At 43.8% G+C, this 16786-nt stretch overlaps 1 protein-coding gene across 14 annotated transcripts in view; it reads left to right on the top strand.

Moving 5' to 3' along the window:
* LOC105486721 (ninein like) overlaps positions 1-16786 on the top strand; it is a 175883-nt gene that overhangs the window by 100706 nt on the left and 58391 nt on the right. For all 14 annotated transcript variants that reach the window (XM_071079766.1, XM_071079760.1, XM_071079763.1 and 11 more), the window contains 3 exons: positions 3030-3220; positions 12465-12561; positions 15199-15371. In XM_071079766.1, coding sequence (XP_070935867.1) covers positions 3041-3220; positions 12465-12561; positions 15199-15371 — 450 coding nt within the window. In that variant the 5' untranslated portion in view covers positions 3030-3040. The remainder of the gene's footprint in view (positions 1-3029; positions 3221-12464; positions 12562-15198; positions 15372-16786) is intronic.

The following is a 16786-nucleotide window of genomic DNA, read 5'->3' as shown; positions in this document are numbered from 1 at the left end:
CGACCTCCCTACTCCATGTGGATGATGGCGAGTAAATGCCACCCACCACATTAAAGTGACATCTATATAGAACTGGCATTTACTGTGCTGTGCCTTACTGGAAAGGGATGTTGCTTCATTGTGTCATGTTTACGAATTACTTGATTATGAATGAGTTTGATTGACTTTTCATCTTGTTGTTTCCTTATATTTTCTGTTTTTTAGAATTGTTCCTTAGTTGTTGTGCCTACCTTATAGGCTGAACCGTGTGAAATTGCCATTTTTGTGGGTCAGAATGATGGCCTAATATTGGTGGTTTTATGTGGTTTATCTTAATGTCTTTAGGGCCTTAATGTTTTTTATGTTTTAGTAACATTTTCTAGTTACTAACGTGTTCTACTTGTTCTAAAATTTTTGAGAGATATAAAAATATACAACATAGGAAATATAAATGTGTAATACCATTAAAGCATTTCTTATTTTTATTTATTTATTTTTTGAGATGGCGTCTCGCTCTGTTGCCCAGGCTGGAGTGCAGTGGTGTGATCTTGGCTCACTGCAAGCTCCGCCTCCTGGGTTCACGCCATTCTCCTGCCTCAGCCTCCTGAGTAGCTGGGACTACAGGCGCCTGCCACCACACCCAGCTAATTTTTTTTTGTATTTTTAGTAGAGACGGGGTTTCACCATGTTGGCCGGGATGGTCTCGATCTCCTGACCTCGTGATCCACCTGCCTCAGCCTCCCAAAGTGCTGGGATTACAGACGTGAGCTACCGCGCCCGGGCCAGTGAAAGCATTTCTTACCATTTTGGTGTATTTGTTTCTTTTTTCCCCTTTTTAAAAATATATTTTCCTCCTGAAAGTTGCAGAAACTTCTTGGTAGAATTGTTATAAGGCATAAATGGATTATTATATGTAAAGTGACCAGTAAGTGTATTAGTTATTATTATAAAGTTTTTATTCGGCCGGGCGCGGTGGCTCATGCCTGTAATCCCAGCACTTTGGGAGGCCGAGGCGGGCGGATCACAAGGTCAGGAGATCGAGACCACGGTGAAACCCCGTCGCTACTAAAAATTACAAAAAATTAGCCGGGCGCGGTTGTGGGCGCCTGTAGTCCCAGCTACACGGGAGGCTGAGGCAGGAGAATGGCGTGAACCCGGGAGGCGGAGCTTGCAGTGAGCCGAGATCGCGCCACTGCACTCCAGCCTGGGCTGGGCGACAGAGCGAGACTCCGTCTCAAAAAAAAAAAAAAAAAAAAAAAAAGTTTTTATTCTTCTACACTGCCCATGCCATTAAATATTTTTCAGAAATGTGATTTTCGGCTGGGTGCAGTGGCTTACACTTTGTAATCCCAGCACTTTGGGAGGCCACAGCAAGGGATCACTTGAGTCCAGGAGTTTGAGACCAGCCTGGGTAACATAGTGAGACTCCCATCTTGGTAAAAAAAAAATTTAAATAAATTAGCTGGGCAGGGTGGTATGCATCCATAGTCCCAGCTACTTGAGAGGCTGAGGCAAAAGGATCTCTTGGGCCCAGGAGTTCAAGGTTACAGTGAGCTATGATTGTGCCACTGCACTCCAGGCTTGGGTGACAGAGTGAGACCCTGTCTCTAAACAATCAAAAATAAATAAATGTGAATTTCAAGACTGTTTAATATTCTGTCATATAAATACACAATAATTTGACAAACTATTCTTCTGTTGGATATTTTAGGTTATTTTCTTTCCTGTTCTTACATAAATAATATTCTGATGAACTCACATTTTTGTCTGTAGCTCTGTTTTCTTAAATATAAGGAATTTCATGTAAGTGAGACACTCGGACAGTTAATATTTTAAGTATTCTTCATATACAGACAAAGTACCCCCCAGAAATGTTTGCCCATTCCTTCCTCCAGCAGTGGGCGAGATCCCTGCTTACAATAGGCATCCAGGATTTTTAGTCTTGATAATTTGACAGTTACAAATAGCATATCTCGGTTTTAATTTGAGCATTTTTAGATGGTTATTAATTATATATATTTCTTTTGTGATTTATTAACATCCTCTGTATATTTTTATTAGAGTTTCCTTTTTTTCCTTATTGTAAGCACTTTTATTTAGTACAATTTAGTAAAATGTTTACTGCCTTTTTACTACAAGAAAGAAAACCTTGTAAGGAAAAAAACTACATTTGTACATGTATACAGAAAAATTAATCTGGGCTGCATGTGGTGGCTCACACCTGTAATCCCAGCACTTTGGGAGGCCAAGGCAGGTGACACTTGAGGTCAAGAGTTCAAGACCAACCTGTCCAACATGGTGAAACCTCGTCTTTGGTGAAAATACAAAAATTAGCCAGGAGTGGTGGCATGTACCTGTAGTCCCAGCTACTTGTGAGGCTGTGGCAGGAGAACCTCTTCAACCCAGGAGGCAGAGGTTGCAGTGAGCTGAGATTGTGCCACTGCACTCCAGCCTGGGCAATAGAGCAACACCCTGTCTCCCCTCCACAAAAAAATTAGATTGTATGCTGGTCAAAATATTAATAGTAGTGTTTTTATATGGTAGTGGAACTTTTGATGGTTTTAGTTTTCTTTATACTACATATCTCTACTTTCTAATTATTCTAAAATAGTTTCCTTTTTGAGATAGGGTTTCCCTCTGCTGCCCAGGCTGGAGAACAGTGGCACTGTCACAGTCCACCGCACCCTTGAACTCCTGGGTTCAAGCAGTCCTCCCGCCTTTGTCTCCCAAAGTGTTGGGATTACAAGCGTGAGTCACCATACCTGGCCTAATGGATATTTTTCATACAACAAAGAAATTCTAGTTCCTGTGACTGACGACTGAAGGACTATTTATCCTCACTCCCTGTTAACCTGCTCTGGCCTCTCCTGCAAGGGTGGAGCTCAGTCCTCCCACTGTGCTTGGCCCTGCAAGGGTCCCTGGTGCCTTCCCCACATGCCAGCTCCTACCCCTGCCTGGACCACGTAGCTCGGCACTCACCGGCAGTGTGGGAATGGGAGAGGAGGCGGGAAAGTGTCCTGATGTTTTCTTCTTCCCTTGCACACTGCCAGCTTGCTATGGGATGGATGAAGAAGAGAACCACTATGTCTCGCAGCTCAGGGAAGTCTATAGCAGCTGTGACACCACAGGGACCGGCTTTCTGGACCGCCAGGAGCTGACCCAGCTCTGCCTTAAGCTTCACCTGGAGCAGCAGCTGCCTGTCCTACTGCAGACGCTTCTCGGAAACGACCATTTCGCCAGGGTGAGTGTCGGACTTCATTGTCATAAAGGAAAGCACAGGGGTCTGTAGTTGGCTCCTATGGGCATTTGGTAAGTATCAGCTGAATAAGGATACAAGTGTCAAAGGAAAGTTATTAGCAAACGGAACAGTGTCCTAGTTTTTCCCTCTATGGAAATTCTACATTGTAGAAAGTGGTTCTTAAGATTACTTGTTTTTAATGTGGTAACTTCCAGAGGTTTGGTTTTGTTTTTCCAGAAAGATATTTTAGTGGTTTGTCACAGGGGCAGAATGGTGAAGGGGTTTGATATGGGCCAGTGGTGTGTGGCTCACAAAGACCACATGGGTTGGGCCTGCTGTAATCACACTGGTAATCAGAGAGAGTGTCACAGTCTCTTGAAGGCAGATTGTCTTATACAATTTCACAGTTTGAAGTGCATCTAGGAGTTGGACAAAACAATTGCAAGCTGCTGTTGAAAGAATGAAGGATACCCATGTCCAAAAGTATCCCATAATTTCGTCTAGGCCAGATGGAAAATGTGAAATTGGAGGGTTCTTTTCTATCAGAAGGTCAAGATCATCTAGAATGGGGATCTTGGTCCTAGACTGCAGCCTGCTTTCATGATCAAAACGCTAAAAAGCACCTCCCCATTCCTACTTCTTAAACGTGCCTGGATGTTAGTGCTAACAGCAGTGCCTTATCTTGTTGGTCATCTTAACTTTGAAGGAATAATATTTTTTCTACAAGACTCAGTATTTTCTTTTTGTTTGTTTTTTTGAGACAGTCTCACTTTGTCATCCAGGCTGGAGTGTAGTGGAGCCATCTTGGCTCACTGCAGCCTTCACCTCCCAGGCTCCAGCGATCCTCCTGCCTCAATCCCCCAAGTAGCTGGGACCACAGGCCTGCGCCACCACACCTGGCTAATTTTTATATTTTTTTTGTAGAGATGAGGTTTTGCCATGCTACACAGGCTGGTCTCAAACACCTGAGCTCTATAGAGATCCACCTGCCTTGGCCTTCCAAAGTGCTATGATTACAAGTGTGAGCCACCACACCCACCAGTACTTTTATTTTGAATGGGGGAAAAAAAAACCAGCCAGTAAATTTTCCTGAAATGGCCCTTGGACCAAAACAAATGAAGAAAAGAACCACTCACTGCTGGCCTAGTAGAGAGTCCGGGTGAATCCGACCTCTTGTGAGTTCCTCAAAGAAGCCTCACCTGCCCTGTCAGCAGGCCACTGTGCCTCCCTCGTAGGGAGCTCTCCTCAGGCAAATTCATGTCCTTTCTCTGACTTCGTTTTCTATTCCTGCCTTTTAAAATGCGCTGAAGAAGGCAAATGTGTTATTGATAGATAATGATCTAGCCTCTCTTGGTATCACCTGGAAGTGTGTTTGGGAGCTAGATGAGCAAAAGGCACACTGGTGAAAAATCAGCGCTCTGGTTATTTAAGTAATACAGACAGGTGGTCCAGTTTTTATATATATATATTTTTAATTTGAGTCTGTGTCTTGCTGAATTGATATTTTTGAAAAATCAAGAATTTGGAAATCAAACTTTGGAAAATTCAAAACCAAAAGAGTAACTTTTGGGTCCACGTTCAGGTTGCAGGCTCTGCTGATTGAATAAGCCATGTCATTCCCAAGGCTTTCTTCATTTTATATTTATAGGAATGATACAAGACAGAAACATCCAATTATGATAGAATAACCATGATTAGTATTAGAGCATCAGCAAGGAGAAAAATTCACTTGGGTTATGTGAGATTTCTGACTTGAACCCGGTCACACGCGTCCTGAAAAGCGGCTCATCTGAGACGGAATTTCCTTCAGGAGGCTTGAGGCTTCTCATATGTTTGTGAAGAGGGGATGAGAAGAAAGTTGGGTACCACAGCGGTGACAGGAGCCGGGCCCTTTCTGACACAGCTCCCCCCTGGGACAGCCATGCATGTCCAGCCATTGTCCGTCTGTCTGTCCCAGCTCCATCCCCTCCTACAGCCATAATTTTCTGTTCCCAGAAAGCAAGTCAGATGTTAGATAAATTAAGAAGTAACTTTGTTTGCACTAGTGCTCTTGACTGTGCTCTGACGTTATCTTTCTCTTCTCTCTGTAACATTTTGAGAGCACCCCGTCAGTGCTGCAGGTGCCTAGCGCTCACCTCTCCCTGCCTGTCCCTTGATCCTATCTCCTCGGAGATGGTTGGTCATGGTGGATAATTTTTCTTTTCAGGCTCTGCTTGCTTCTCTGCTTCGTCCCACAGACAGGGCAGAGCTCCCACAGCCCCTGTAGGTGGAACATCATACAGAGATTTAAGGGAAGCGGTATTAAGCCAGAAATAACCATATAGGTGTCCCCACTTTTCTACAAGAAACCCAATGGTAGAGATTTCAGGTAGTCTCAGAGAAAACCAAGATAAACTCTTTATCCAGGAGAATTGATTGGCTTTTCGGTTCAAACACTACATATCCAGGTCAAGTGCAGTGGCTCACGCCTGTCGTCCCAGCACTTTGGGAGGCCAAGGCAGGCGGATCACGAGTTCGGGAGTTGGAGACCAGCCTGACCAATGTGGTGAAACCCCATGTCTACTGAAAATACAAAATTAGCTGGGCATGGTGGCGCACACCTGTAATCCCAGCTACTCAGGAGGCTGAGGCAGGAGAATCGCTTGAACCCGGGAGGTGGAGGTTGCGGTGAACCAGGATCACGCCATTGTACTCCAGCCTGGGCGACAGAGCAAGACTCCATCTCAAAAAGCAAACAAACAAACCAATACTACATATCCAGTCCTTGTAGTAATTAACATATATGATATTATATAAATGTTACTGATACAGGAATCTCATAAAAATGAAACAGGCCAGGTGCAGTGGCTCACACATGTAATCCCAGCACTTTGGGAGGCCAACGTGAGAGGATTGCCTAAGTCTAGGAGTTCAAGATTAGCTTGGGCAACAGAGTGAGACCTCGTCTCTACAGAAAAGTCTTAAAGGTAGCTGGGTGTGGTGGCACGCACCTGTAATTCCAGCGACTGTGAGTCTGAGCTGGGAGGATTGCTTGAGCCCAGGAGTTTGAGGCTGTAGTGAGGTGTGATTGTGTCACTGCACTCCAGCCTGGGCAGCAGCATGAGACCCTGTCTCATATATATATATATGTATATATATAATGTCTCATATATATATATATATATATATATATTCAGAGAAAAAAAAAGATGGTCATATCTGTATTGAACAGGTACAAACCTTTTTCTTCTCACTATTTCCTAAACAATGCAGCCTAACAGCTAATTACATAGTATTTACATTGTACTGGCTATTGTAAGTAATCTAGAGCTAATTTAAAATATACAGGAAGATGTGCGTAGGTTATATGCAAATACTACCTTTTATACAAGGGACTTGAGCATCTGTGGAGTTTGGTATCTGCCAAGGGTCCTGGAACCAATCCCCCAGGGATACTGAGGGACAATTGTAATTTGAAGATGAAAGTACCTCTAGATCACACATTCCAGCCCCTTTACTTTGTGGCGAATGAGTCTGAGATCATGCGGAGATGGGATGGTGTATCTTGTTGGTAAAATACCTGAATATATGGGGTTGCTGCTCGCCTTTTGTGAACTGTAAAGAACGACATAAGAAAACAAACAAGTGTGGTCAAGATGGTGTCAGACTGAAGTGACACCAGACTGGGCCATCTGATCCCCCTGCTCTTTGATGGATGGAAGAAAGTCAGCTGGTAATTATTACCAACAACACAAAAGAATCTGTGATTAGAACGAGCAAAATTGCAATTTCATTATTTGTCTAGTATTTGACAGCTATTTTTGGGGGACTTCCTATGTGCTAGGCAACACCAGATGCAAGGGATGCAAGGAGGAAAGACCCACAGTTTCTATCTTCCTGTGAAATGACATGCATTCAAGGGATGCATTCTGGCATTCATTCAGACAGGAAAAGTTTGGAAACAGCTTTTTCAGTATGGGATCGTTTACATAATCCTGGTAGCTCCATTTGTTGAAATCTTTTGCAGCCCTGAAAAAAGGAAGAAGTAGTTCAGATGTTCTGATAGTGGCAAGTGAGCTAACTCAGGCCGAGCTTTCAAGGAGGACTACTAGAAAAACTGAACAAAATAATAAAAACAAATATTTTGAAAACAGTAAAGAGCAAATAAATCAGTGAGAAATTGCCAGTCAAAAAATCTGTGATAGGCTGGGCATGGTGGCTCAGGTCTATAATCCCAGTACTTTGGCAGGCCAAGGCAGGAGAATCACTTGAGCTCAGGAGTTCAAGACCAGTCTGGCCAACATGGCCAGACTTTGTCTCTACTAAAAATAAAAAACAATTAGCTGGGGGGCGGGGTGGTACACACATGTAGACCCGGCTACTCAGGAGGCCAAGGTGGAAGATCACTTGAGCTTGGGAGACTGAGGCTGCAGTGAGCTATGATCGTGCCCATTGCCCTCCAGCTTGGTGATAGAGTGAGATCTTGTCTCAGAGACAAACAAAAAAAAAGTGTAGTAAATTAAGTACCCAGAGAGGTAAGGTTAGCACACAAAAGCCCATTTTCCTTGAGAATATTTTGTGATTTTAAGTAAGCAACTGAGAAATTGATCTGTGGCTTTGAGGACCTCAAAGGGCCCCAGAAACATATGTCAAAACCTGGACTCATTTAAGGTAGAAACCCAGGGTTGGCAAACCAACCCCGAATTTAAGGAAGAATCCTGAAGGGTAAGACCTGTATGGTAAAGATGAATTGCAGTCAGTCATTATACTGCTTTGTGGTCTGATCTTATATCCCTCAGTACACTAGATAATCTCAAATCCTGCCCTTAGATTACTGGCACTGCATGGATAGGCACCTAGCCAAAGCAAACAATGAAAGTGCCATCATCCCAAATCTGAAATTATTCCTAAATAATAGCCAAATACAATGACCAGCATACGGTAAAGGATAACTGGGCAAAGAAACAAGACAGGATGAGCAAGAACCAGCAGAAACAACTGACAATGGAAACAGACCCACAAAAATGTGAGATATTAGAATTGTTGGACACAAAATATAAAACAACTATGGTTACTATATTAGAGATTTTTTTAAAGCTTAAAAAATATCTATAAGAACTCTAAAAAGTGAAGTAACAAATCTGAACAATGAACCAAATAAAATGTCTAGAATTGAAAAGTATAAGGCCGGGCGCGGTGGCTCAAGCCTGTAATCCCAGCACTTTGGGAGGCCGAGACGGGCGGATCACGAGGTCAGGAGATCGAGACCATCCTGGTGAACACGGTGAAACCCCGTCTCTACTAAAAAATACAAAAAAACTAGTCGGGCGAGGTGGCGGGCGCCTGTAGTCCCAGCTACTCGGGAGGCTGAGGCAGGAGAATGGCGTAAACCCGGGAGGCGGAGCTTGCAGTGAGCTGAGATCCGGCCACTGCACTCCAGCCTGGGCGACAGAGCCAGACTCCATCTCAAAAAAAAAAAAAAGAAAAGTATGATCACCAAAATTTAAATAGAAGCATTTAAGAGCAGATTAGACACAGCTGAAGAAACCATTCATTAACTGGAGTCATCCAGAATGCAGCATGAAGATATAAAAAGAGGTGGTACAGATGGCGTGAGAAAGTCCAGCATCTCTTTAACTGGAGTCCCGGGAGGAAACAAGTGAATACTGGAGGGGCATTATGTGAAGAAGTAATAGCTAAAACATTTTCAGGACAGATGAAACATAGGTCTTGGGATTCCAAAAGCCTGTGAAATTCCAAGCAGGATAAAGAGACATCTATATCTGGCTTACTATGTGAAACTGAAGGAAAACAAAGCCAGAGAGAATATCTTAAAAACAGCCAGAAGTGGGTACACAGGATCTCTTTGCATTTTTCTTACAACCGCATATGGGTCTATAATGATCTCAAGATGAAAAGTTTAATAATTTTAAAAGGGAAGCTAGAGAAAAGACATATCCTAAAAGTGAGCCATAGTTAGATTGACCATTGCTTTCTCTAATGTAACAGTAGAAGTCAGAAGACTTCTGACTTCTGGAAAGATATCTCCAATATGCTAGAAGAAAATAACTGCCAACCTGAATTTCATACCAAGTAAAAATAACCTTTAAGAATAAGGGTGAAAGAATGCCTCTGTGAGAAGGAGAGTTCTGCTTAGCAGTGAAAGGATATAGAGGCAAAGACACCCAATAAATATTTGTTGAGTCTCTACTATATGCTACTAAAGTGAGCTCACATTTTAACTGGGGGGCAGAAAATAAGCAAATGCATGTATAATTTAATTCAGAGAGTAATACATGTGTGTCCCAGGCAGAGGTGTCTGCAAAGAAACAGCCACATTTTGCATTCAGTGGCAGCAACAGAGATGTGCTCATGCAAATTCTTGGCCAGATCGTGGAATCCTACTTGGACCTATGGCCCCAAACCTTCTTTTCCAACACTTAATGGTGATATTTTGACCAACCTAATAGCCCTTCTGTTGATTTCTTTCTGTGTGACTTTCACTGAAGCGTACCTACAGAAAAGAGCATGTTTCCAAGTGTACAAGGTCAGTGAATATTCCAAACTGAGTGCACCTTTGTAACCATCACACCCTTATCCCTCATGTCTTTTTGGTTCCTCTGCTACCAAAGGTTAACCACTGTCTGGACGCCAACACCATAGATTTTTTTTTTTTTTTTTTTTGCCTGTTGCTGAATTTTATATAAATTCTGTATTTTAATACAGCACATACTCAGTACATACTCTCTGACTTTTTTTTTCTTTTTTTTTTTTTTTTTTTTTGAGACAAGGTCTCACTTTGTCACCCAGGCGTGATCTTGGCTCACTGTAGCCTTGACCTCCTGGGCTCAAGCAATCCTCCTGCCTCAGCCCCCCAGATAGCTGGGTCTACAGGCACACGCCACCATGCCTGGCTAATTATTGTGTTTTTTTGTACAGATGAGGTTTCACTATGTTGCCCAGGCTGGTCTCCAACTCCTGAGCTCAAGCAATCACCCTGCCTCTGCCTCCCAAAGTGCTGGGATTACAGTGGGATTACAGGCATGAGCCGCCACACCCAGCCATTCTCTGGCTTCTTTACTCAATAGTATGTCTCTGAGATACATTCATGTTACTGTGTCTATTAGTGGTTTGTTCTTTTTCATTGTCATGTATTTCATTGTATGACTATGCCTGTATCAATTTGTTTATCCATTCTGTTTGAATGAACAGCAGAGTCATTTCCACTATTCTAAAAGGATAATTTATAAGTTATAAATGATTTCTTTGTTAAAAAAAGAATTAATGTAAAATAAAAACATGTTAGATAAAAAAATTGGCACTGGCATATTCAAGAAAAACAAAGATCTAAAGGATGTGTTTTAAATAGTTGGAAAATTATTCCAGATGGAAAGTCAGAAATGCAAGAAGAAAAAGAGAATAAGTATGTGGATAATTCTAAATGAACATTATATAAAACCAAAAATAGTATTTTGTGAGGGTTTAAAACATATAGAAATAAAATATGTGATAACAAAGACATTGAAGTCAGGAGTGTGGTAACTGGAGCTAATATATTTCACTGGCTTTATATTGTCATAGAAGAGGGTAAAAGTAGGCCGGGCGCGGTGGCTCAAGCCTGTAATCCCAGCACTTTGGGAGGCCGAGGCGGGCGGATCACAAGGTCAGGAGATCGAGACCACAGTGAAACCCCGTCTCTACTAAAAATACAAAAAATTAGCCGGGCGCGGTGGCGGGCGCCTGTAGTCCCAGCTACTCAGGAGGCTGAGGCAGGAGAATGGCGGGAACCCGGGAGGCGGAGCTTGCAGTGAGCCGAGATCGCGCCACTGCACTCCAGCCTGGGCAACAGCGTGAGACTCCGTCTCAAAAAAAAAAAAAAAAAAAAAAAAAAAAAAAAAAAAAGAAGAGGGTAAAAGTATTGATTAATAGTCAACTTTGGTAAACTAAGAATGGATGTTGTAATTTTAGGGTAATCAGTAGAAAAGTGGAAATAGACTGTATAACTTTTTTTTTTTTTTTTTGAGACAGTCTCGCTCTGTTGCCCAGGTTGGAGTGCAATGGCGCTATCTCGGCTCACTGCAACCTCCGCCTCCTGGGTTCAAGTGATTCTTCTGCCTCAGCCTCCCAAGTAGCTAGGATTACAGGCGCACGCCAGCATGCCCGGCTAATTTTTGTATTTTTAGTAGAGATGGGGGTCTCACCATATTGGCCAGGCTGGTCTTGAACTCCTGACCTCACATGATCCACCTGCCTTAGCCTCCCAAAGTGCTGGGGTTACAGGCATGAGCCACCATGCCTGGCCATAACATCTAAATTAATAAGAGAAAAGTGAAATCCTAAAATAGTGAATCCAAAGGCGGGGTGGGGGAAGGGAGAGAAAAAGCAAGCAAGTCAAATTGAAAGCAGAAAGCAAAATAGTCAATTTAAATCTAGTAAATCAGTAATCACGTTAAATGTCATTAGATTACATATTTAAGTTGAAGGATAGAGTTTGTCAGATTGGACAAAATCCAACTGTTACCATTCATAAGAGATATATCTAAAACATAAAGTATATAAAAAATTGGAATTAAAAGTTCAATAAAAAGATATCATGTAAATACTGACCAAAAGAAAGCTGGGGTAGTTTCTCGATAAAAGAGAAAATGGACTTTATAGTGAAAAGCTTTACTGAATTAAAGAGTGTGAGCATTTTATTACAATAAAAGGTTCAGTTCACCAAGGGAATATGCCCTATTGGCACATTCTATGGCCCAGCAATCCCCTCCTCAGATGGGTACCATAGCGAAGCCTCTGAGGACACAGAGAAGCTAAATGAAACTAAGCTGTAGGCATGCATGCAAATGAGGTCTAGAACAGCAAGGAAGCTGTCACCATAAAAGTCAGGGTAAGGTTCAGGAGATGCAGGGGGAAGGGTCATGGTGGAGAGGCCTTCTGCAGTGCTGGTGGCGTTGGGGACACCATGGGGGCGTTCACCTTATGTGTAACGTTTTGTGGTCATCAGATCCCTCTTTCCTAATTATGTTGTTTGATTTACAAAATTGTTGATAGTGTTTATTTGGTGGTAGGATTCTGGTCCACTTTTACTTTCCTTATCATGCTCTTCTATTTTTAAAAATCTTAAGTAAATATTTGAAAACATGACTGTTCTCATTCTAAAAGGCAATAATAATATGTTTCTATCTGAGAGAAAATCCAAAAGATTCGCATATGAAATGTGTGATCTGTTGAAAGTGACATTGTCCTCTCTCACCTTCAATTCACCCAGGTTAACTTTGAGGAATTTAAAGAAGGTTTTGTGGCTGTGTTGTCATCAAATGCTGGTGTTCGCCCCTCAGATGAAGACAGTAGTTCTTTGGAATCAGGTAAGAGGATTTAATCCTATTGGCCATATTTTCTTTTCATTATTTGTTTGTTAACTTTTGGAGTGTAATATTCTAATGAAAGAATCCAGCAGTTCTGAAAACTGAATTCTACCTTACTTTCTGTCACCCACAAGGTATATGGACTTGGAAAAAACACTTGATGTTTTTTCTTCCTTTGTTTATTTGTGAAATGGTGTCATATAATAATGCACGCTGTGCCCGCCATGGATGATAACACTGCACTGTGCTGATGTAAGTGATCAGAATCCTGTTACAGGGACAGGGCTGCTGGGACACAGGCTATGTCCCTAAGTGGAAGTGGCATCCTTGGGGAAAGCCACCTGGCCTTGGTTCCAGCCTCAGGGTGCCAGGATGGTAACAGGCTGTGGGCGAGGTCAGAGGGAGGGCTACCCAGGCCTGGAGTGTTGAGGTCGTGGTGGCCTGCTTCTTGGTTGTAGATGGCCCCATGTCAGGAGGGTGTGAAATGGGGGTGGCTCTTTCCCTTTTGCAGGGGTATTGTGTTTGTGGTATTGATTAGTGTGTTACAGAGGGAGCGCCTCCCTCGTGTCTCACAGCAGGATGTCCTGGTCAGGAGGGGTGTGCGGCAGTAGATGAGGCTGTCACAGGGTTTGGGGCAGAGGACGAGAAAGTGGAAGGGACCAGGCTCACACAGAGGTTTTCTGTGTGAGCATATGGCATTGAGCTTTGTGTACGTTTACAAAGAGTCCAATTAACCCTCATAGAAATCCTGTGGCATTACTTACCATACCAGTTATTCAGATGAGGAAACTGAGGCCCCAGGTGAGAAGAGAAGTTGGCTTGAGTTCCTTCCTCCCCTGAAAATGGATTTTTCTTTTCTATTCCACATGGCCAGGCTGCAAATTTTCCAAATTTTCACACTTTGCTTCCCTTTTAAATGTAAATTTTAGTTTCAGATCATCTCTTTGCTCATGAATATAAGCGTATGCTGTTAGAAGTAGCCAGGGCACATCTTCCATGCCTTGCTGCTTAGAAATTTCTTCCACCAGATGCTCTAAATCATTTCTCTCAAGGTCAAAGTTTCACAGATCTCTAGGGCAGAGGCAAAATGCCACTAGGCTCTTTGCTAAAGCATAGCAAGTGTGACCTTTTTCCAGTTCCCAGTATGCTCCTTATCTCCATTTGAGACTGCTGCAGTCAGGACTTCATTGTCCATATCACTATTAGCATTTTGGTCACAACAGTTCAACATGTCTCGGCCGGGCGCGGTGGCTCAAGCCTGTAATCCCAGCACTTTGGGAGGCCGAGACGGGCGGATCACGAGGTCAGGAGATCGAGAGACGATCCCGGCTAACACGGTGAAACCCCGTCTCTACTAAAAAATACAAAAAAATAGCCGGGCGAGGTGGCGGGCGCCTGTAGTCCCAGCTACTCGGGAGGCTGAGGCAGGAGAATGGCGTAAACCCGGGAGGCGGAGCTTGCAGTGAGCTGAGATCCGGCCACTGCACTCCAGCCTGGGTGACAGAGCAAGACTCCGTCTCAAAAAAAAAAAAAAAAAAAAAAAAAAAACAGTTCAACATGTCTCTAGAAGGTTACAAACTTTCCCACATCTTCCTGTCTTCTTCTAAGCCCTCCAAACTGTCCCGACTTCTGCCTATTATCCAATTTCAAAGCTGCTTCCACATTTTCATGTATCTTTGTAGCAGTGCTCCACTCCTGGTGCCAATTTTCTGTATTAGTCTGTTTTCACATTGCTATAAGGAACTACCTGAGACTGGGTAATTTGTTTTTAAAGAAGAGTTTTAATTGACTCACAGTTCCTCAGACTGTACAGGAGGCCTGGCTGGGGATGCCTCAGGAAATTCACAATCATGGCAGAAGGTGAAGGGGAAGCAGGCATGTCTTACATGAATGGAGAAGGAGGAAGAGAGCAGGGGAAGGTGCTACACACTTTTAAACAACCAGATCTCATGAGAACTCACTATCATGAGAATAGCAATTGGAAAATCCACCTGCATGATCCAATCACCTCCCACCAGACCCCTCCTCCAACGCTGACGATTACAATTTGACATGAGATTTGGGTGGGGACACAGAGCCAAACCATATTAACCTCCCATATGCTCAGACCTTTCTGGTGAGAATGTGCTAGGCCAGTCCTTGATGGTGCCTGCTGTCTTGGGGTGATTGTTAATCAGGCCCATGATGACTCTGTCCCAGTGGGGTGAGAGATATTCTGGTCACCCTGCTTATTGTCAGCTGACATTTATCGTGTTCAGTCAGGTTACTGAGAGTCAGGTGTATATGTTCTTGGATTTTTGGAGGTTTTATTGCTCCTTTGCATAGATAGCTAGATTTCCTATTAGTTTTTCATTACATAAAAGCAAAATATGCTTGAAAAAGTGTAAATAGCAGATAGAGTTTAGGGGAAAGTCCTCCTCTCCCCACCCTTGCTTTCACAGTCTCCCGACCAAGGCATAGAATTGCCATTGTTCACTGTTTCTCGGGTCTTTCCAGAGGCTTCTATGTGCAGAGCAGTGCGTGTTTGGGAGGCGCACTCGGTGCTGAGTGTGCATCTTCTCAGAGCGTACCTGCTGGCCTGCACGGGCCCATAACTGCTATAAAGGACTCCCACCAAATTTCCTGTTTTCTTTCCAGCTGCCTCCAGTGCCATCCCTCCAAAGTATGTGAATGGTTCTAAGTGGTACGGCCGTCGGAGCCGGCCCGAGCTATGTGACACTGCCACAGAAGCCAGACACGTGCCCGAGCAGCAAACCCAGGCCAGCCTGAAAAGTCAGCTCTGGCGCTCAGCGTCTCTGGAGAGCGTGGAGGTGGGTCAGGCCCCTCTCCCACCCCAGCTGCCCAGTGTTGGGAATAACAAATGCTTCCTTTCATCCCTGTTTGTAGCACGTGATCACAAGATGTGGGGAGGGCAGGGCACTCTCAGGCACCTTGAGTCACCAGAAGCTTGGTCACTTTGGGGAATGCCATTTCATTTAAATTGGGTCTGGTTGTCTTCAGGACAGTCCTGGCCACAGGATTCTCTCCTGAATTGGTGCAATAGAGAATTTGTGCATCAATCCTTTGTGTACAATATCTCTTTTTCCCCGATACCACCACCAACTCTAGAAGGCAATGTTTATGGCTTCATGGGAGTGAAGGGTCAACGTGCTAAGAGTAGAAAAGGGAAGATGCCTTTTTGAAACAGCCTCGAGGTCAGGAGTGTGAGTGTGTCAACCCCCAGCCCTGCCTATCTTGAACACTTAGTTATACTGAGGCCCAGCACTTACAACTGGCCTGTATGAGCCAATGCCTCCTGGGGCCTTGGAAGTTGCCTCCCTGTCCCCCAGGCTCCCTGGGTCATTTGCTGCAGGTGGCTGGTATGCAGGGATCACCCAGTGAAAGGGGGATGGGCCCAGGAGATGGCTGCCAGAGTCTCATGGGGCTTCATGTTAAGAAATATGTCCATGGGGCAGGTCCACAGCTTGTAAGTTAATCATGGACTGGGTTGAACCATTTTCAATGATTCCAAAAGGTTCCTGGTTCCTGCTCTCTGTACCGTCAGCTTCTGCCAGGTGGGCCTCCATCAGGAGCACCTCCTTCTTAGGTCGGGGCCCCAGTGGACTTGTTTACCATTTGTCTTCACCATTTGTGGAGGCAAAGAGGAAAAACAACCAAAATATATTTAAATGTTAGAGTCTCTTTTCTCAGGGGTATGTGACATCTAGGCGATGCCAGTAAATCCAGAATATTCCTTTTTCGTTCTGTTTTAAAAATTTGGACCTCAGGGATGGAGAGATAGTGAATCTCCTCCTTGTGGTGGATCTTCATTGGTGCCATTCTGCTTCTTAAATCATCTTTGATTCCCAAAACCTGAACGCGGGGAAAGCCGCCTTTAGGGTTGTCAGTGCAGTTGAACTCAAAAAATGGGGTTGAGTATTTATCACCAACTCACAGATTCTCCCCAGTCAAAGCCAGTGCCAGCTTTGAAGCATACAGAGTCTTGGTCACCAGGCATCCATTCCACAGTCACTTGTGGGGACACACAACACCCGGACAAAAGCAGACTTTGACTCTGGTTGGCTGATGCAGTCACTGCAGCACGAGGTTTTTACTTAAGTCGCACGTTTCTTGATGGCCCCGGCTCTTGTCTTGGGTGCAGGTTTGCAAAGGCTGCTGGGGTGTGAGGTGATTACCAGGTGCTGTGCTATCCCAAGCCCTTGAAGGGATACAGAAACCTGCTCTC

This window comes from Macaca nemestrina, chromosome 15 (genome assembly GCF_043159975.1).
Source record: "Macaca nemestrina isolate mMacNem1 chromosome 15, mMacNem.hap1, whole genome shotgun sequence".
Classification (NCBI taxonomy): Eukaryota; Metazoa; Chordata; class Mammalia; order Primates; family Cercopithecidae; genus Macaca; species Macaca nemestrina.
Note: the sequence above shows the minus strand (reverse complement) of the source record. Positions and strands in the feature narration are given on the sequence as shown.